Here is a 20,369-nt window from a genome sequence, read left to right on the forward strand (position 1 = left end):
TCTGGTCAATGGCACCATTGTGTTGAACCAGAAAGTGTTGCTACATGTTTAAACAGGCATACCATTCATGCATCAGAGCAGAACCAGTTTGTTTTGCTTGTATAGATAGGTGTCACATAATATATGACCTACGCAACATGTTTTCTGAAGGTAGGTATAGAAGAGTTTGGACTAGAGGGTTATTTAGACATGTCTATCTAATTATTTCAAAGTGTGTTCGAGTGACACTCACAGGAAGTAACTCCTGACATGGTCCAAGGTGGGGCCCAGGAAGCCTTGATCTGGATGAGCTCCTGTTCTTTCTGTCATAAGGGTACCATGAACCATCTTCAATCTGACCTGTCACCTTGAACCAGCTTTGATTTAGTAGACCCTACTGGAGTAATGATGCACAATCTGTCAATCAACATTCCCCTCACCGAAATCAGGAAATCAAGACTGTTGGGTAAAGAGAGAGAAAAAACACTCAGGGAAATTGCAAATTTCATTTTACATTGAAAATAATTTATTTTTACCAGTGAAAACAATGAACTAGATTCTTTGGCGATACAAATTTTAATGGATCTCGACGTGACGACCCAGATTCTTCTCATTTCTGAAATTTGCATGAGGTTCAGAAGCAAGACAACTTCGTTTGGATGATCAGTCATTAGTCCACCACTGATTCCAGAGGGTCAGTCCCACTTCAAATTTAATTATTCAGGAATTTATCAATGAGAACAAAATTGATGAGGAGTCCAACAATGGGATTTTTAGTTATCTTACAGCAAGAACAACAACCACAGTCCCATTTTTTGTTAGGGACTGTGGCTGCACAGGGTGTGGCTGCACTCCACCTTAGAAAGGTTTTGTTTCACTCAGGTTGAATGAATACCTGTCTATCATGGCACTTAACAATAAAGATGATGAAAGGTTGACATTTGAATTGCGACACTTGTCATGGTACAGGTGGCTTAAATAAATATATCATTGTAGATTATCAAACAAAGAGAGTTTGTATCTCGTCAATCCTCCCTTTGTGTCCTGTGACAGTTGTAATGCCCTTCCACGTGTTTCTATAATATTGTGACGCTGGGTGCCAGCGGTAGAATGTTGTTCTGTTTTCTCAGATAGTCCGTCACTCTGACATGCGGTTGTGTCAACCAGTCCGTCATGGCTGTTAACGTCCCAGGAGTGATAGTGATGGTGGTTTTCTACCTGCTGGTTCTTGGGACCGGAATCTGGGCTTCTTTCAAGTCCAAAAGGAAACAGAAGAAAAGTGGAGCCCCTGGAATGGAGATGGTCCTGCTGGGAAACCGGAGCATCAACTGGGTGGTGGGGATCTTCACCATGACAGGTGAGGAGGAGAATAATATGAAAACTCAAAAACAAAAAAGAAAAGACCAACATTTACCGGTTGGGTTATACTTACTGTATGATAGCATTACAGAATACTCAATCTGCAGAGTACTCAGATAAAATTTAATGACATCAATAAGAGTGACCCAATAATCAACCCCTTACATGTAATCATGATCTGGATCATCCTCTTGAACAAAAGGTCATAGTAGAAAAATTGTAATGACTGTGGGACATGTGGGTAGTCAGTTTGTGTCTGTCGCTAGGAGAACAGACATCTGAACTTGTGGGTTGAACCAATGACATCACAGAACAGACACTGGTGAATCAAGAACTCATAAATTATCAAAAATGAATCGAGGACATTCTCAGGATGAGACATGATGTAAGAACTGTGCTTTCAAATACTTTGACCTCTCTGCAGAGAACCTACAATAACCAAACGTTTACTTTCTGTCACAATATTCATTGAGACATTCATTTCAACTGTTGAATTGAATCCAGCACTAAGTTAGAATTTTTTTCTCATTAAATGATACTGCTGAAAGTTGAATTGCGATGAAGAATCATCATCCAACTTTTTGTCTTTCATTTTGATGTGTGTTCATCCACCCTGTAGCTACCTGGGTGGGAGGAGCCTTCATTGCTGGTACAGTTGAGATGGTGTACACACCCTCCATGGGACTCACCTGGGCATTGTTGCTGCTGTTGGCGTACAGCTCATCTTTTATAATTGGTAAGAGTTTGTACTGTGATTCAGACCGGGAATCGATCACAAATCGTGATAATGATTTATTCACACACAGTTCAGCCAGAAAAACAAGAGTCCAGATACAGGCAGGGTTCATGGACTGGCATGCAGGGACTAACACATGGTCATGACTAGAATAAGACTGGCGGAGAACCCAAAAGCACGACAGACTAGCAGGGGGTCAAGTATCAAAAGGGTTGAATCGGACAGGCGGGGTTCAGGTATCGGGTAATCAGCCCAACAGGCAGATGAATCAGACAAACGACAGATGAACAGGCAGAATCCAGAAACAAGGCAGGGTCAGGCACAGAGATATCAAAAACCAGGCAGACAGATCAGACGGGGGGTTGGCAACAGGCAGGATCAGAACAAGGTCAATTACAAGCAGGATACGTAGACTGGAGAGTCAGGGCAAACACCAAGCAGTCTGGCAGAGAACTGAGGACTAAACCGGGTATATGAAGGCTGGGGGCAGATTGGGGAGTGGCTGCAGGTGTGTGGAGAGAATTCAGGTGAAGGGAATGACCTGATTACTTGTGAACCAGCATAAGGCAGGATCTGAAAAGACATGACATGTTAGAATAAACAAAACCAAGCAAAATAAAGTAGAAAGCTTAATAGTCCAGAGACATGACACACATAATTTGTTGGCTGGGATTGGGTGGAGGGTATAGGTTGTTGGTTTATTAGTTTGGATGGGGTGGAGGAGAAAGCTTTCTGGCTTGATAATTGAGATGTGGTGTAGGACACAGGTTTTTGGGTGTTTTTAGATGGGATGGGGCCAAGCAGACGGGTTTTTGGCTTGGGTTAATCGAAGATTGTTGTTAAATGTCAATATGAGTTCATCATTCCTGTGATCCATACAGCTGTGTCTATTATTCCTGTCTGATATTGATATCCTATCTCCTTCCATTTAATAACTGATATCATTTGATGGGAGGAGATTATAAATTTACTTTTGAATGATAAAATTGGATCGTGACCACTGAGGCTTATAAGAATCTGGGCAAAAAAACAACCACAACTCCCTCAGCCTGGCTCCTGAAGACAAACATGAGGCAGCTCTTTTTGTTTTCACTACATTAATATCCAAAGTTGAAATGCTGCTGTTTATTTCCCAAACTGACTTCACGTTAACAAGTGTGTGTTGTTTTATTTTACCAAGGTGGTCTGGTGGTCGCCAAGGCAATGAGAGAAAGAAACTGTGTGACGATGCTGGACCCTTTCCAAATCAAGTATGGAAAAGTGATAACAGCTGGACTGAGCCTGGTTTCACTTTTGCTTGATTTATTGTGGCTACCCTCGACATTAATTGGGTTAGGTACAGAATGTACATAAGCAGTTTACTAACGTGTAAACACATTTTGAATATGTGTTCAAAATACAGCATATAATGTATTTACACATGTAAAAACCCACCTGTGCAATGAGTCTATAAATGTAAAACATTAGAAATATATAATGAAGAAGTTGTTAAGATGTGATCTACCACAAACTGGTTTCATATTTAACTGATATGTTTGACAGGAGGAATCATGAGTGTGGTCCTGGATCTGTCCTTTGCTGTTTGTGTCTGGATCTCTGCTGCTGTTGTCATTATCTACACCCTGATGGGAGGTCTCTACTCTGTGGCCTACACAGATATTATACAGCTGGTCCTCATCTTCAGTTCTTTGGTCCGTTTGTTAAATGTGTATTAACAGAATAACTTGAAAGGACATCCTTTAAAGTATGCATTTCATCATTGCATTTCTCCTTGCAGTGCATCTGTGTTCCCTTTGTATTGATGAATCCTCACACCCTGGACATCAGTCAGACTTTAATGAACAACACCTTACACGCTCCATGGATTGGTCAACCAGAGATGAAAAAGATCTGGATCATGATCGATGACTTTTTGTTCTTGGTAGGAAAACTAATTATATATATATACATATATATATATAATTATATATATATATATATATATATATATATATATATATATATATATATATACACGTTGAGGTAAATCAAAACAGCAAATAAAAACATCCAGCTGATTTAGGCAGGTAATGTAACACAGATGAAAAAGAATTTGCTCTTGGTCCTTGTAGTTGTCTTCAAATTGATGATGAGCAAAATTTAGCCAGTGTGGATGCTAACCTATGTTAACGTGTTATTTTAAGACCCTAGGAAATTTGGCGTATCAGTGCTTCCACCAGAGGATCCTGTCAGCTTCTTCTTTGGCCACAGCCAAGATCACATGCTTTGCTGCAGCTGTCCTCATATTTTTATTTGGGATACCTCTCATATTGTTTGGGGCAGCTGCTGCATCCACAGGTAATGTTGTGTCATCAGATTGGTATTGAGCTGAACAATAGATGGGAATCACATAAATTATGTTGGAAAACTTCATACAGATAGATGACAACAAAGGCAAACCATGATAAACAATACATTATAAAGAAATATGCATTTCAGAAGCACAAAATTTGTGCAATTACTCTGCAGACCATGAAGAGACTAGTTAACAGTCATAGGGGGTAAAACTGCATCAAGGTAGCTCAAGTCCTACAAACTAAACAAATCTGTAAAGGTACTACCAGAAACCTGGCAACCCCTACTCCAACAAAACTCTAGACAAAAAGATAATCCTCCTCAGTGTGGAAAAGAAAGGAGACGTTGTTTAAATAACCGACAATGCAAGCCAAATCAGTTAATCAAATCAATCAAATTTGTGAGTTATTTACTCAGGTCTTTAAACTTACAAATTACTACACAGCACATTTGCCAGATTTTTGGAGAAGGTCTCCTGATGTTATTTTTGAGCCTCAGTACTTGGTCCAGACACAGATTGTCACATGTACAGACCTTTTCAGCAGGTATTCTGCTTGTCTTATTACCATCACTTCCTGAAATCAGATGTAGACTGGGAGAAAGCCCAGTCTATGTCTGGCCCAGGATGCCAAAGAATGCTCCTGGCTGCCTCGGCAAACGTGAGGCTGTTTGAGCTTCTCTGTCATTGTTTGAAATGATTACATAAACAGCTTGAAAAAGATTTATGATTATTATTTTAACATTTATTAATATTTTCAGAGGTAAATACAGTTGAAGAAGGTACAATTCCTTAGATTTTGGTTTTGACCAAGATCTTGACAGGTTCATGGTGAAGTATTTGCTGTCTGCTTCATAGAGATGAGTGAGGTAGAAAAAAAAATCAAAATGTTTAGTGATCTTTGTTTCCATGTCTTAGACTGGAACCAGACCACCTATGGTTCTCCATCTCCATATGAACGTGGAGAAGCTGCTATGGTTCTACCCATCGCTCTACAGCATCTCACCCCGACCTTCATCTCCATCATTGGTACAGCTTGTGTGGCCGCTGCTGTGATGTCATCAGCTGACTCTGTTTTACTTTCTGCAGCTTCTGTCTTCACCAATAACATTTACAAGAACATCCTGAGACCTCAGGTAAAAAACAAAAAACACCTCCAATGCTTTTATTTTCCTCCACTAAGCATCATTTATTAACCAATCCCACACCAGTTGGATTCAGGTGAACATCTTCAAGTTCTGAGAAAGCCCTCAGCTCTCCTGACTGCTGGAGCCTGAGTCTCCTCAACTTTACAGCACTGAAGCTCCTCGGGAACTGACTGACTGATGATGTCATTCTGTAGGATGACAAGCCAGTTCAGTCACAACTGCGAAGAGTTTGTTGGTGCTGGAGTCAGTTGCCGTTAACCTCTTCTTCATCTTCACTTTCTTCTTCAGGCCTCAGACAGAGAAAGTCGCTGGGTGATCTGGGCTTCTGTGGTGGTATCAGGAGTGGTTGGTTCATCACTCACCAACCTGAAAAACAGCATCATTACATTTGTGCTCCTGGGTGTTGAAATGGCCTATGTTATTGTCTTCCCTGAACTCCTCTGTGTCCTCTTCTTCAACATCTCCAATGGTTACGGGGCTGCTATTGGCTGGCTTGTGGGATTTGTGTTAAGACTACTGAGTGGAGAACCATCGCTAGGATTAGAACCAGTTCTTCATTTCCCAGGATGCACTCTGGAGAATGGTGTTTATGTCCAGTACGCTCCAGTTAAGACCATCTCCATGCTGTCTGCAATTGCTGCCATCTTGTGGTTCTCCTACCTGGCTTCTGTCCTCTTCAACAAAGGTGTTCTACCTGAGAAGTGGGATGTGTTCAAAGTGAAAGCCCAGCACTCACCAGTACCACTGACACCAGTAGTTGGCGCCATTGAGAAGAAAGAGAATGAGGAAATAAACTGAAAGAGCTTGACGTAAATACTCACACAATGGTACTAGATGTTCACATACCTGTGTGCTTGGTCATGATTCTGTTCTTGAAATTTTGTGTTAACTAGGAGTGATTTTTTTTTTTTTTTTACTATTGTCAAGTGCCCTGTACTTAATACTCACTCTTTGGTTCTTGTTCCTTTCCTTGATTCTTCATCACAAATCATTCTTGCTCATCTGTTGGAACTGTACACCTTTATAAATCATAATAAATAGAGAATAGATGTGAGAATAAAAATGTATACACATCTATGTGCGGCTTTGAAGTGTCCTAGCTTTCATCCATTCTCCTTTTCACTGAGACAGAGTTAGCGGAGGGAGGTAATATAGGGATAGCCCAAACATAGTTATCTGTGATCATAATCATGTTTCAATGAGGCACATCAGACAATCCTGATATTTTCTTTAACTCTTGACAATTGGTATTAGCTCCTCCATCTTAACAGACAACATTCTTTTTTTGTCCGTGATGACTGTCAGGAGACACTGCCTTTATTTCCGCCTCTTTGTCCTCATCTGTTGTCTGCTGATTTCTTTCCAACTTGGAAAGCACATTGTGTTTCTCCACAATCCTCAGCAATGTCTGTCAGTCTTGAAAAACTGCTGGTTGGCTTCAGTTCAATCAGTGGATGTTGTGTGTACACAATGTGGCCACAGAGTTATTACGCTGAGAGTGAAAACATCTCCATGATTACCATAGAAAGATTAACAGTTGTATAATTAAAAAGAAGAGAGAAAAATAAATAAGTAGTAAAAAAGTTCAAGAAGTAAAAGCGACCAACGCTCAAGCTAACTCATTAGCAGGGGCTTGTAACAGGCATTGACACAGGGAGCTCATTAACATTAATTGGTTAGCCCAGACAAAAGATTGTTCTGTTCGGAATCTCATTTCAGCAAATTTTAACAGTTGAAATTAAGGACCACGGATCAATTCTCCAGATTCTGCACCTCCTGCTTTCTACTCTCATCACAAATCACAATGTCATCTGCAAACATTATAAATCGCGGAAACTCTTGCAATCGATTTCATGTTGGCATCTGTCATCACTGCAAAGTTGGAAAGATTTTCTTTATATACAGGTATATAATCATATCTAGGATGGGCCAATCCCATCACAGAGTATAATTAAAACATTATATATCTTCAGCAAATAAAATAATAAAATACTTGAAACACATTTATGTTCAAGTTCACATGTCATCACGGGACAAACGGAGAACCAAAAAGCCCGAAACTAGAAGTCTAAATCTGAAGTTTAATTCCAAACAGAAGTTCACAAAGCAGGTAATAAATCTGAACAGACATACAAGTTTATGAAAATGACTCATAATAATAATCATGACTAACAATCTGGAAGAGAAATGAGGGCTGAACAGAGGATTAGAGTTGGCTGAGACAAGAACCATCATCATCGATTTAGTGCGGGGATGTGGAGAAACCTCTGAATGACAGGTGGGTTTACAACAATACATTTCTAAAATTAATAGTCAATAATTCTAAACCTTTTAATGAATGTCTGTCAGCAGGAGAGTCTGTTTCAGTTTATAAGTCAAAACCACATCTATGCAAACAGAACAGTGACACACCTTCACTGGAACGCTGTCATCTTTTTTCCCCAGGCAGACAGTCTCTCACTTTGTAGACAAGAACCAGTCCGTCATGGCTGTTAACGTCCCAGGAGTGATAGTGATGGTGGTTTTCTACCTGCTGGTTCTTGGGACCGGAATCTGGGCTTCTTTCAAGTCTAAAAGAAAGCACAAAAAAATTGCAGCCACAGGGATGGAGATGGTCCTGCTGGGAAACCGGAGCATCAACTGGGTGGTGGGGATCTTCACCATGACAGGTGAGGAGAAAACTGCTGACAGTTGCTGCAGAAAACTCTTCTTTGCTTGACATTAATCAAAAAAATGGAAAAAAAGAAAAAAGATAAGAAAAGATCTGTCTTCCTCCAATGGCTATTTCATCTTTCTAATATGTGATTTTATCTCTGGGTCTGGTAGCAAAAAAAATGTTGAAAGAAAACCTGTAAACTGCACGGGGTAGAAGTAAATAAGTCATAACCACAGGAAATGAAATGGTTTTGTAGGATGTTATATCAGTAAGTTTGTCTACAAGTAACAGGATACTTCCATGTTATTAATTCAATAGTGTAGGAGAATAAACAGTTTGTAGTACAATAGATAAGTAACATTCCCATTTTGGTAGATGAAACTTATGATTTAGAATGAATAATAATGATTTAATAATGTTTTCCCCCGGGCAGCATGGTGGTGCAATGGGTAGCGCTACCGCCGCACCAAAAGCCGGTTCTGTGTTTGCGTCCTTCTCTGTTTGCATGTGTTTGCATGTGTGTGATCAACACCTAAGTCTAGAGAATTTCTTCCATGGGCCCCAGAAATACAGTATGTCAACTTCAAATAGGTCAGATGAATAATTTCAATGTTTGGCAAATTTCAGCTAGTCAGAGATTCCTCACGTAATTTTTTGGATGATAAAGCAGGATTATGTTATTGGGATGATGAGGGAATACTCGGGATGGTCACTCAAGCTCAAACCTTTTGCTTTTTCATCCTACAGCTACCTGGGTGGGAGGAGGCTTTATTGCTGGTACAGTTGAGATGGTGTACACGCCCTCCACGGGACTAGCCTGGGCACTGGTAGTGTTAATGGCATTCAGTTCAACTTTCATAATTGGTAAGTGTTCATAAGTCACTGGATGTCTGTAGACATGAATGGCAGGCAGTGAGTTAATGAAGTTTACAAAAATAACATGAAGTTTGACATGATGGATTTCCAGTCAGGAGTCTTTCACTTGGTTTCACGTCTCTAGAGATTAACAAACTTCATGAATGAATGAAGGCATTTTAAAATGTTCTTTTGCTGAGTGAAACAATGTGACGGGAATTATTAGATAGTTAAAGGAACTCTATTTTACCTTTTCCTTGTAAACTTATTCTTGCAGCTCAAAAGTCATGTGTCTGTTTGATTATGGAAATAATTTAATGTCAGGTCTGATGTCAATTACACTGCTTGTGTCTTTGTATAGAGGTTGTTTTCACACCTAGGGCCATAATAGCCTTTCTTGCCATCAATCTATCCCTCATCTACCGCTTATCTGGGGCCGGTTCATGAGGGCAACAGTGTCAAGAGGAATGCCCATACTTCCCTCTCCCTAGACACCTCCTCCAACTCCTTCAGGGGGAGCCCAAAGCATTCCCAGGCCAGCCAAGAGACGTAGTCCCTCCAGTGTGTCCTAGGTCTTCCTCGATGTCTCCTCCTGGTAAGACATGCCTGGAACACCTCCCCAGGAGGCGTCCTGGAGGCATCCAGAACAGCTGGCTCCACTCGAGGGGGAGGAGCAGCGGCTCTACTCCGAGCTCCTCCCTGGTGACAGAGCTCCTCACCCTATCTCTAAGGGTGCGCCCAGCCACTCTAGGGAGGAAACTCATTTCGCCGCTTGTATCTGGGATCTTGTCTTTTCAGTCATGACTCAAAGCCCATGACCATAGGTGAGAGTAGGAACGTAGTTTGACCGTAAAATCGAGATTAAGGTGTAATCAGAGGAAAGTTGTTGTTACCTTTGGGCTTTGTATGTCAAGGGTAGTGGCGTGCCAGTCGTTTCAATCAGGACTCTCCAACTGACTATAGCAACTCTTTTTCATTTCCCTACACCACCTGTGTCAAATTCAAGGCCTGGGGGCCAAATGTGACCCGCTACATCATTTTACTAAAGATAAATACGTCAAAAGTGTGCTTTGCACAAAAAACACATTTTCAACAATGCAGCAATTAAGGCTATTTTGACAAGAAACGAAGTTAATGTCTGAACTCATGTTAGCCTGTCACCCAGGATCAGGTGGGATATGACCCATCCCTAATCATTACAGGAGAAGTAGTAAAGACGTGCCATGAATGAATGTATTGTTTAGTTTCACTTCGCTCGATGATTTCTTTCTAACTGGGATGTTGGCCGTCTGTTTTAATGAAGGTGGTCTGGTCTTTGCCAAGCCAATGAGAGACAGGAACTTTGTGACGATGCTGGATCCTTTCCAAATCAAGTATGGAAAAGTGATGACGACTGCATTGAGCCTGGTTTCACTTTTCATTGATGTGTCCTGGTTGCCAGCAACACTAATGGGTTTAGGTACAGAATACATGCAAAACATTTTATTTACATATAAGAACTTCATGATTTTATTATTCATCTCCTAAGTGCCCAACATGTATACATGGATGGCCATACTGCACATCCCAACAGTGTGGGTAATTGAACGGAATATGAACTTTTAGTACTTGCTAAAGACTGGTGATTGAATGTAACTCAACCAGTGTGTTTAACAGGAGGAACTATGAGTGTGGTTCTGGATTTGCCGTTCTCTGTTTGTATCTGGATCTCTGCTGCTGTTGTCGTCACCTACACCCTGATGGGAGGTCTCTACTCTGTGGCCTACACAGATGTTATACAGCTGGTCCTCATATTCTGTTCTTTGGTCAGTTTGTTTATTTTTGACTGTTTAAAGACACTGCTTTGAGGGTTCAGAGTGACTTTTTTAAGCAAAGACAATGTTTCGTGTTAATCTTTTTAATTTCTTCTCTCAGTGGGTCTGTGTTCCCTTTGCTTTGATGAATCCTTCCACCTTGGACATCAGTCAGACTCTGATGAACAACACCTTAAACGCTCCCTGGATTGGTCAACCAGAGCTGAAGAAGATCTGGATCATGATTGATGACTTCTTGTTCTTGGTAGGGAAAAAGTGCACCATATTTCAAGCAGAATCTCCTCTGGACTTTTCAGAATGTTAATCAGAAGAATTAACTGATGTGAAATCCTGAAATGATCTAAATGATTTACCTTTAAGGCACTAGGAGGCTTGACATGCCAGATCTTTTATCAGAGGATCTTGTCGGCTTCTTCTTCAGCCACAGCCAAGATGTCATGCTTTGTCGCTGCCTTATTCCTACTTATATTTGGGGTACCTCTCATACTTCTTGGGGCAGCTGCTTCATCTACAGGTAACAATGATGAATACTGTGTTTGTGAACTTCAGTTGAAGAACAAACTGCAGAAGTAAAAAAAAAAGGTACAAGTGTTGGATTGATGTTTTGCATTTTGATGCTGTGTATGTTTTGTATTGTATTTTTCACTTGAAATCCAAGGAAATACTAGTCTCATATACTCATCTCAAATATGACAACAGATGCTTTGTATAAAATTTAAGCACGATTTACTTGCCAACTGTAACACCTTACATGACACAGGTACAAAACAAACTCTAGATCAGTTGTTTTGGGACAAACCTTCTGTCAACTTTATGATGAAACACAAGACCTAAGAAGTGACCGGAAATATTCAGTCTCTCTTTCTTTGGTGTCCGAACTTCAGACTGGAACCAGACCACCTATGGTTCTCCATCTCCATATGAACGTGGAGAAGCTGCTATGGTTCTACCCATCGCCCTGCAGCACCTCACCCCACCCTTCATCTCCATCGTCGGCACAGCATGTATAGCTGCTGCTGTGATGTCATCAGGTGATTCAGCTTTGCTCTCAGCAGCTTCTGTGTTCACCAACAACATTTACAAGAACATCCTGAGACCTCAAGTGAGATGATCCACACATTATTCTCTGTTTTCAACATCATGTGTTTTGTATTGTGTTTTTTTATTTTTTATTTAATGTGTGCTTTATTTTCAGGCATCAGACCGAGAAACTCAGTGGGTGATCCGCGCTGCTGTGCTGGTTGTGGGTGTGGTCGGGACATCTCTCACACATTTGAAAAACAGCATCATTGCATTTTTGTTCCTTGGTCCTCAATTGGGTTACATCATCATCTTCCCTCAACTCCTCTGTGTCCTCTTCTTCAAAATCTCGAATTGTTACGGAGCTATCATAGGGTTACCGGTGGGATTGATTGTAAACTTTCTCAGTGGAGATCCCTTACTAGGACTACAACCAGTCCTACATTTCCCAGGATGCACTCTGGAGGATGGTGTTTATGTCCAGTATGCTCCAGTTAAGACCATCTCCATGCTGTCCACCATTGCTGCCATCTTGTTGTTCTCCTACCTGGCTTCTGTCCTCTTCAACAAAGGTGTTCTACCTGAGAAGTGGGATGTGTTCAAAGTGAAAGCCCAGCATTCACCAGTACCACTGACACCAGTAGGGGGCGCCATAGAAGTCAATGAGAATGGGGAAGTTAATAGAACATTAGTCAAACACTAAGATGTTCGTACTTGAGAATGTACAGTCCTGTGTGTTAAAGGTCAGGAATCTCTCAACTACTGGAACAAGGTGGACCCCATCTCCCAGGTGTCTCTGTTACAGTCACAGCTAAGTCATGAATTCCTCTTCCCAAACCAGAGGAAGAAAACAAACAAACAAACAAAAAAACTTTTGGAATTGATGATTCATCAATCGTTTCCCACTTCTTCTTCCTCTTCAACGCCCCATGAGGAACCACGACTCACAGAACCATCGGACTGGTGTCAGTTTTCTACTCAATCAGTGTTAGAATGTATTATGGGGAGCTGATACTGACTACCTATCATCCCTATTCACATAGACACACACACACACAAACACACGTTGAAGGCCAGTAATACTCATCTTGCCACTACTTCCTCCTCCAGCTATCATTGTATCTTTTAACTGGTTCACTGAAATCCTTATAGAATCTGACATATGTTTTCACCCAAATTGAAAGGCTATATACTGTATATGTGCCTAAATATAATGCACATTCTAAATGCAACATGACTGTTCCTGAATAAAGCCCAAAAAAGTCTAAGACATGCTCTACATTTTCTTTTATTTCAATAAATTGCAATTGTACAAATATGTAAATGTCCACATTCTGAGAGCTTTTGATTGTGCTTAAATTCCCAATATTTATTTTAAGGCTCCCTGGAGACTGTTGTGAACCCAAATTAAAGGAGACAGGAAGATCAATATTCAGAAATTTCATTACAAAAGAGTGCAAAAACATACAAAAAAGGCTGTAGGTAGCCTGGTCATGGCAGGAAACAAAAGGCAACGAGGCACCAAACAAACAAGACAGTTATGTGGTACTGCAGTTGGAGTCCAGAGCAGTTTTATAGTGAGGTTGATGAGCTTTGATTGAAACCTGGTGCGCCTCATTGTCACACCTCCTCCACACACCAGCCTTGAAGGTCCTGGAAGGACAAAAAAAAAATGTTGGAGCCAAACCACTGATGCCCTGATTACCTACCAGATTACGTAAGATTTACGTAAAAGCTGTTTGATGTTATGAGAAAGATGGTTTCAGTTTGGATTCAGTCCAAGATTAAATACCATTGAACAAGGTCAGGCTAGCTGTATCAGAAGCATTTGTGCAATAGCCAAAGCTGTGACACATGACATACCGCCACAGGAGGTGATACACACCACTCAGTCACACATCTTCTCACAGCAAAAAAAATGTAATTTTGCAGAACTGATAACAACATCGACATTGACATCGCCTTTTGCAGATGAATCTACATTTTAGAACTACAGACACAAAAATGGAAAAAAAAGGATCAGTGAAGGCAAACCACACACCTGACATAATATACAGTATATACTGTGTGTGTATATATATATATATATATATATATATATATATATATATATATATAAACTTGTTTATTTATTAAGTATAGTTATAATGTATATTAAATAATTATTTGACTGGACAAACACATGTGTGAAATATCAAGAGTGGACAAAATCCCAATAAGCAATCAAACATTTTCTTTATAAATGAGAAAACATCACAAGTATTCAACTAGGTTGATAAATTGATTATATATCCTGACAATTTAAAACATTTAACATGTGGTGTCTTCAGTGCCTCACTCCGACATTTGTTTCAGTTCTTTTCTTTGGTCTTTCTCCTCAGTGGCGCCACCTACTGGTGTCAGTAGTACTGGTGAGTGCTGGGCTTTCACTTTGAACGCATCCCACTTCTGAGGTAGAACACCTTTGTTGAAGAGGACAGAAGCCAGGTAGGAGAACAACAATATGGCAGCAATGGCAGACAGCATGGAGATGGTCTTAACTGGACATAAACACCATCCTCCAGAGTGCATCCTGGGAAATGTAGGACTGGTTCTAATCCTAGTGATGGTTCTCCACTCAGTAGTCTTAACACAAATCCCACAAGCCAGCCAATAGCAGCCCCGTAACCATTGGAGATGTTGAAGAAGAGGACACAGAGGAGTTCAGGGAAGACAATAACATAGGCCATTTCAACACTGAGGAGCACAAATGTAATGATGCTGTTTTTCAGGTTGGTGAGTGGTGAACCAACCACTCCTGATACCACCACAGAAGCCCAGATCACCCAGCGACTCTCTCTGTCTGAGGCCTGAAGAAGAAAGTGAAGATGAAGAAGAGGTTGAGCAAGAGACCTGTTGACTCATTTCTATCTGATCTTTCTTGTGTCTCTGTAGTTTGTGTGTGTGTGTGTGTGTGTGTGTGTGTGTGTGTGTGTGTGTGTGTGTGTGTGTGTGTGTGTGTGTGTGTGTGTGTGTGTGTGTGTGTGTGTGTGTGTGTGTGTGTGTGTGTGTGTCAAGCACCAACAAACTTGATACAGGTGTAACTGAGCTGGCTGGTGGAGGAAAATAAAAGCTTTGGAGGTGTTTTTTGTTTCTTACCTTTGGTCTCAGGATGTTCTTGTAAATGTTATTGGTGAAGACAGAAGATGCAGAAAGCAGAATGAAGTCAGCTGATGACATCACAGCAGCGGCCGCACAAGCTGTACCAACAATGGAGATGAAGGATGGGGTGAGGTGCTGCAGGTCGATGGGGAGAGCCATAGCAGCTTCTTCACGTTCATATGGGGATGGAGAACCATAGGTGGTCTGAAAATGGTCACTTGATCTGTTCTGGCATTCAATTGTGACAGTTTTGTTTCATTTTCTTCCTTACTTAATATGACAAACGGCAGCATCAGGAGAACACAAACCTCTGCCGTAGCAGCTAGATTGACCTCTTCTGCCTACAAATTCATATTGGCACTGGCTAAGCAGACTATTCTTTGCAAAATGTCCCATCGATTAGCGTCCACACTGGCTAAATTTTGGTCATCATCAATTTGAAGACAACTATCGAGACTAAAAATCAACTATTTTTCATCCGTTGCATTCTTCTTCTTTTCCTTTCGGCTTTTCCCTTCAGGGGTCGCCACATCGAATCAATTTCCTCCATCTAGCCCTGTCCTTTGAATCCTCTTCTCTCACACCAACTACTTTCATGTCTTCCCTCATTACATCCATAAACCTCCTCTGTGGTCTTCCTCTAGGCCTCCTGCCTGGTAGTTCAAAACTCAGCATCCTTCTACCAATATATTCACTATCTCTCCTCTGGACATGTCCAAACCATCTCAGTCTGGCCTCTCTGACTTTATCTCCAGAACCTCTAACATGTGCTGTCCCTCTGATGGACTCATTCCTGATCCTATCCTTCCTGGTCACTCCCAGAGAGAACCTCAGCATCTTCATCTCTGCTACCTCCAGCTCTGTCTCCTGTCTTTTCTTCAGTGACACTGTCTCTAGACCAAACAACATGGCTGGTCTCACCACAGTTTTGTACACCTTTCCTTTCCTTTTAGCTGAAACTCTTCTATCACACATCACACCTGACACTTTCCTCCATCCATTCCATCCTGCCTGGACACGCTTCTTCACCTCTTTTCCACACTCTCCATTGCTCTGGACTGTTGACCCTAAGTACTTCAAATCCTCCACCTTCTTGATCTCTTCTCCCTGTAGCCTCACTCTTCCACTTGGGTCCCTCTCATTCACACACATGTACTCTGTCTTACTGCGGCTAACCTTCATTCCTCTCCTTTCCAGGACAAACCTCCACCTCTCTAGCTTCTCCTCCACCTGTTCCCTGCTCTCACTACAGATCACAATGTCATCTGCAAACATCATAGTCCATGAAGATTCCTGTCTAACCTGGTCTGTCAGCCTGTCCATCACCATAGCAACAAGAAGGGGCTCAGAGCTGATCCCTGATGCAGTCCCACCTCCACCTTGAACTCCTCTGTCACACCTACACACACCTCACCACTGTCTTACAGTCCTCATACATGTCCTGCACCATTCTAACATACTTCTCTGCCACTCCAGACTTCCTCATACAATACCACAGTTCCTCTCTGGACACCCTGTCATCAGCTTTCTCCAGATCTACAAAAACACAATGCAGCTCCCTCTGGCCTTCTCTGTACTTCTCTATCAACATCCTCAAAGCAAATACTGCATCTGTAGTACTCTTTTTTGGCATGAAACCATACTGCTGCTCACAAATCCGTCCCTATCCTTAATCACCCTAACCTGCTGCACGTCCTTCCCATCTCTGTCTCTCTGTCTTGCCAACCTGTATAGATCAGTCTCTCCCTCCTTACTGTCCAACCTAGCATACAAGTCATCATAAGCTTCTTGTTTGGCCTTTGCTACCTCTACCTTCACCTTACGCTGCATCTCCCTGTACTCCTGTCTACTCTCCTCAGTCCTCTCAGTGTCCCACTTCCTCTTAGCTAACCTCTTTCTCTGTATACACTCCTGTACCTCCTCATTCCACCACCAAGTCTCCTTACCTACTTTCCTTCCAGATGACACACCAAGTACTCTCCTACCTGTCTCCCTGATCACATTAGCTGTAGTTGTCCAGTCATCTGGAAGCACCTCCTGACCCCCCAGAGCCTGTCTTAACTCCTTCCTAAAAGTCCTGCAACACTCTTCCTTTTTCAGCTTCCGCCATTTCGTCTTCTGCTCTGCCTTTGCCCTCTTCATCTTCCTCACCACCAGAGTCATCCTACACACCACCATCCTATGCTGTTTGGCTACACTCTCACCTACCACTACTTTGCAGTCACTGATCTCTTTCAGGTTACACCGTCTACACCAGATGTAGTCTACCTGTGTGCTCCTACCGCCACTCTTATAGGTCACTCTAAGTTCCTGCCTCTTCTGGAAGAAAGTATTCACTACAGCCATTTCCATCCTTTTTGCAAAGTCAACTACCATCTGTCCTTCTGCGTTCCTCTCCTGGATACCAAACCTGCCCATCACCTCCTCATCACCTCTGTTTCCTGCACCAACATGTCCATTGAAGTCTGCTCCAATGACAACTCTCTCACTTCAGGGCATGCTCTGCATCACTTCATCAAAGTCCGACCAGAATTTCTCCTTCTCCTCCAGCTCACATCCTACCTGTGGAGCATACCCACTAACAACATTGAACATCACACCTTCTATTTCTAGCTTCAGACTCATCACTCTATCTGACACACGTTTTACCTCCAGGACATTCCTAACAAACTCCTCATTCAAGATAACTCCTACTCCATTTCTCTACCCATCTATACCATGATAGAACAACTTGAACCCTGCTCCTAAACTTCTAGCCTTGCTACCTTTCCACCTGGTCTCCTGGACACACAGTATGTCTACCTTCCTCCTCTGCATCATGTCAACAAACTCTCCACTTTTTCTTGTCATAGTTCCAACATTCAACGTCCCTACTCTTATTCCTATACTCTTGGTGTTCCTCTTCTCTTTCTTCGAGCGAACACACTTTCCTCCTCTCCTTCTTCGACCAACAGTAATCCAATTTCCACCGCTACCCTGTAGGTCAACAGCGCCGATGGCGGTCGTTGTTAACCCGGGCCTCGACCGACCCGGTATAGAAGTCATAGGTTTGATTCGCATCTTTGATTTGGCAAAAGTTTTACGCCGGATGCCCTTCCTGACGCAACCCTCTGTATTTATCCGGGCTTGGGACCGGCACAATAAGACACTGGCTTGTGTCCTCTTGCGGCTACATTTGCATTACTTGCCCAAATACATAAGCCACTTCACTTTTTTTTTTCTTTTTCTTTTTTCTCTTGATTGAGAACATTGTTTTCCTACCAAGAACAAGAAGTCATCAATCATGATCCAGATCTTCTTCAGCTCTGGTTGACCAATTCAGGGAGCGTTTAAAGTGTTGTTCATCAGTCTGACTGATGTCCAAGGTGTGAGGACTCATCAGTACAAAGGGAACACATACAGTATGCACTACAAGGAGAAATGTAAAATATGAAACACAATATTTTCAATAGATTAACTTTCAATTCCTAAAACTTCATGTTTTGGTTATGGAAAATATTCATCTGACTGACATCTGACTGATGTCCAAGGTGTGAGGACTCATCATGACAAAGGGAACACAGATTGAGAGGCAAATGACAAATATAATGCATACGTTTTACAGAAGTAATTTGATTTTTTTATGCCTGTTAAAATAACTCACCAAACCTCCTAAAATGAGGACCAGCTGTATAACATCTGTGTAGGTCACAGAGTAGAGACCTGCCAGCAGAATGAATGATTGTGTGGCTCTGCGGTGTACCGGCAATTCACCCAAAATGTTCCCCAACCTTTCGCTCCTTTGCTAGGATGGACTCCAGTGATCCTCAAAAAGAAGAAAATAGATGGATTGATTACTGTAACCTATTATTGCCATTTTTAGGTCATTTCAACGCCATTACTACTCTAAATAAGAAAGTATTATTCTGTGAGACTTACTAGAAAGAAATAATGAAATAAAATACTGTATTACTATAATATAACTCCCTTTAGAGTGAAGGAAGACAAGGAGGAGGGAGGAGTCATTGTTCTTTAGAGGTAGAGCTGTCATCCGAGAGATAATCGCCCGTATAGAGCGGTGCAGATTGGCATGTTTTGCTGCAAAAATATGGATATTGCAGCGTTGGATGTTCATATCTTGAGGACTAGCTGTACTTACAAACAGCAGAAAAGGTGGTGAGTCATCTTTGATGCAACTGTAACAAAGTGGACAGTTGAGTGGTGTAATACAATAGGTGTTTTTATTTATAAATAAAATAGCTTAACAATACCCAACAATTAACACCCTGTAATGACTTGCTTTTATTTATTGACTTTTTTTATACTTTTAAAAAAAATATTATTATTCAGTTTCAACTTCAACCCAATTTGAGATGTTTCTGCTTGACTTAAGGTGGTCTGCAATTGTATAACTACTCATTTTACTGTTGAAGTTGCAGTTTACGAAATACTATCATCTACATAAACACAAGCTTTGCTTTGCTTCAACTCCCAACCTAAATTATTCATATAAATGGGAAAAAAATGGGGCCGAAACTGAAAATTATAGAATATAGAAGTATACAACTCATCTTTACACCTCACTGATAATGGATAGTAACCTATTTAAAATATTAAAATACTTGATCCTGCTTATGATCATAGAAATTTTTAGTTAGAATTCAGAATAATCTTATCACTGAAATGATTCACATTTCATTCCTTTACTTAGGTTGTAGGCCAACTCAAGGCAGCACACACAAAACACGTTATCACAGAATGTTTAAAACAATTTAGTATTAAAGAAAAGTGGGTCTCAGAATGCAGTGCACTCACGGATGCTGTCAGCCAATAGCATGTGCGTACGGTATCATGTGACTACCTACTAAAAATCTGATTTATAGTGAAGCCGCACATTTTGAAGTGCGATTAAGCAAGGGATTACTGTACCACAATATATTAATACACTACTGAACACACAGGAACAAAATGTGTTCATCATTGGCTATAATATTCCAGAGTTGTTTCCCTTCATTTCCTCATTTTCTTTCTCCTCTATGGCGCCACCTACTGGTGTCAGTGGTACTGGTGAGTGCTGGGCTTTCACTTTGAACACATCCCACTTCTCCGGTAGAACACCTTTGTTGAAGAGGACAGAAGCCAGGTAGGAGAACAACAAGATGGCAGCAATGGTGGACAGCATGGAGATGGTCTTAACTGGAGCATACTGGACATAAACACCATCCTCCAGAGTGCATCCTGGGAAATGTAGGACTGGTTGTAATCCTAATATTGGATCTCCAATCAGCAGTATTAATGATGATCCCACCAGGAAACCCATTAAAGCTCCATAACCATTGGAGATGTTGAA

At 41.3% G+C, this 20,369-nt stretch overlaps 2 protein-coding genes across 3 annotated transcripts; both read left to right on the top strand.

Annotated features, from left to right (window-relative positions):
• Positions 1-1,152: 1,152 nt before the first annotated feature.
• LOC137604045 (high-affinity choline transporter 1-like) lies at positions 1,153-6,352 on the top strand. Its single transcript, XM_068327972.1, has 8 exons — positions 1,153-1,336; positions 1,958-2,074; positions 3,255-3,410; positions 3,617-3,765; positions 3,852-3,995; positions 4,258-4,411; positions 5,325-5,542; positions 5,843-6,352. Exons 1-8 carry the CDS (start codon positions 1,153-1,155, stop codon positions 6,350-6,352), a joined length of 1,632 nt encoding a protein of 543 aa, XP_068184073.1.
• A 1,740-nt stretch (positions 6,353-8,092) lies between these two features.
• LOC137603965 (high-affinity choline transporter 1-like) lies at positions 8,093-13,161 on the top strand. Of its 2 annotated transcripts, XM_068327852.1 has the most exons (8): positions 8,093-8,223; positions 8,958-9,074; positions 10,369-10,524; positions 10,722-10,870; positions 10,980-11,123; positions 11,240-11,393; positions 11,764-11,981; positions 12,075-13,161. In XM_068327852.1, exons 1-8 carry the CDS (start codon positions 8,160-8,162, stop codon positions 12,600-12,602), a joined length of 1,530 nt encoding a protein of 509 aa, XP_068183953.1. In that variant the 5' UTR covers positions 8,093-8,159; the 3' UTR covers positions 12,603-13,161. The 2 variants fall into 2 exon arrangements, with proteins under 2 accessions (XP_068183953.1, XP_068183954.1); XM_068327853.1 differs by lacking the exon at positions 10,369-10,524.
• Positions 13,162-20,369: the final 7,208 nt, after the last annotated feature.

Source organism: Antennarius striatus, chromosome 11 (genome assembly GCF_040054535.1).
Source record: "Antennarius striatus isolate MH-2024 chromosome 11, ASM4005453v1, whole genome shotgun sequence".
Taxonomy (NCBI): domain Eukaryota; kingdom Metazoa; phylum Chordata; class Actinopteri; order Lophiiformes; family Antennariidae; genus Antennarius; species Antennarius striatus.

Bases quoted from the DNA above. Each gene is read 5' to 3' on its own strand.
- LOC137604045 (XM_068327972.1), top strand. From the start codon at position 1,153: ATGGCTGTTAACGTCCCAGGAGTGATAGTGATGGTGGTTTTCTACCTG. The intron at 3,411-3,616 runs GTACAGAATGTA...TATGTTTGACAG, and splicing joins CTCGACATTAATTGGGTTAG to GAGGAATCATGAGTGTGGTC. The intron at 5,543-5,842 runs GTAAAAAACAAA...TTTCTTCTTCAG, and splicing joins AGAACATCCTGAGACCTCAG to GCCTCAGACAGAGAAAGTCG.
- LOC137603965 (XM_068327852.1), top strand. From the start codon at position 8,160: ATGGAGATGGTCCTGCTGGGAAACCGGAGCATCAACTGGGTGGTGGGG. The intron at 8,224-8,957 runs GTGAGGAGAAAA...TTCATCCTACAG, and splicing joins GGGGATCTTCACCATGACAG to CTACCTGGGTGGGAGGAGGC. The intron at 11,124-11,239 runs GTAGGGAAAAAG...TTTACCTTTAAG, and splicing joins TTGATGACTTCTTGTTCTTG to GCACTAGGAGGCTTGACATG.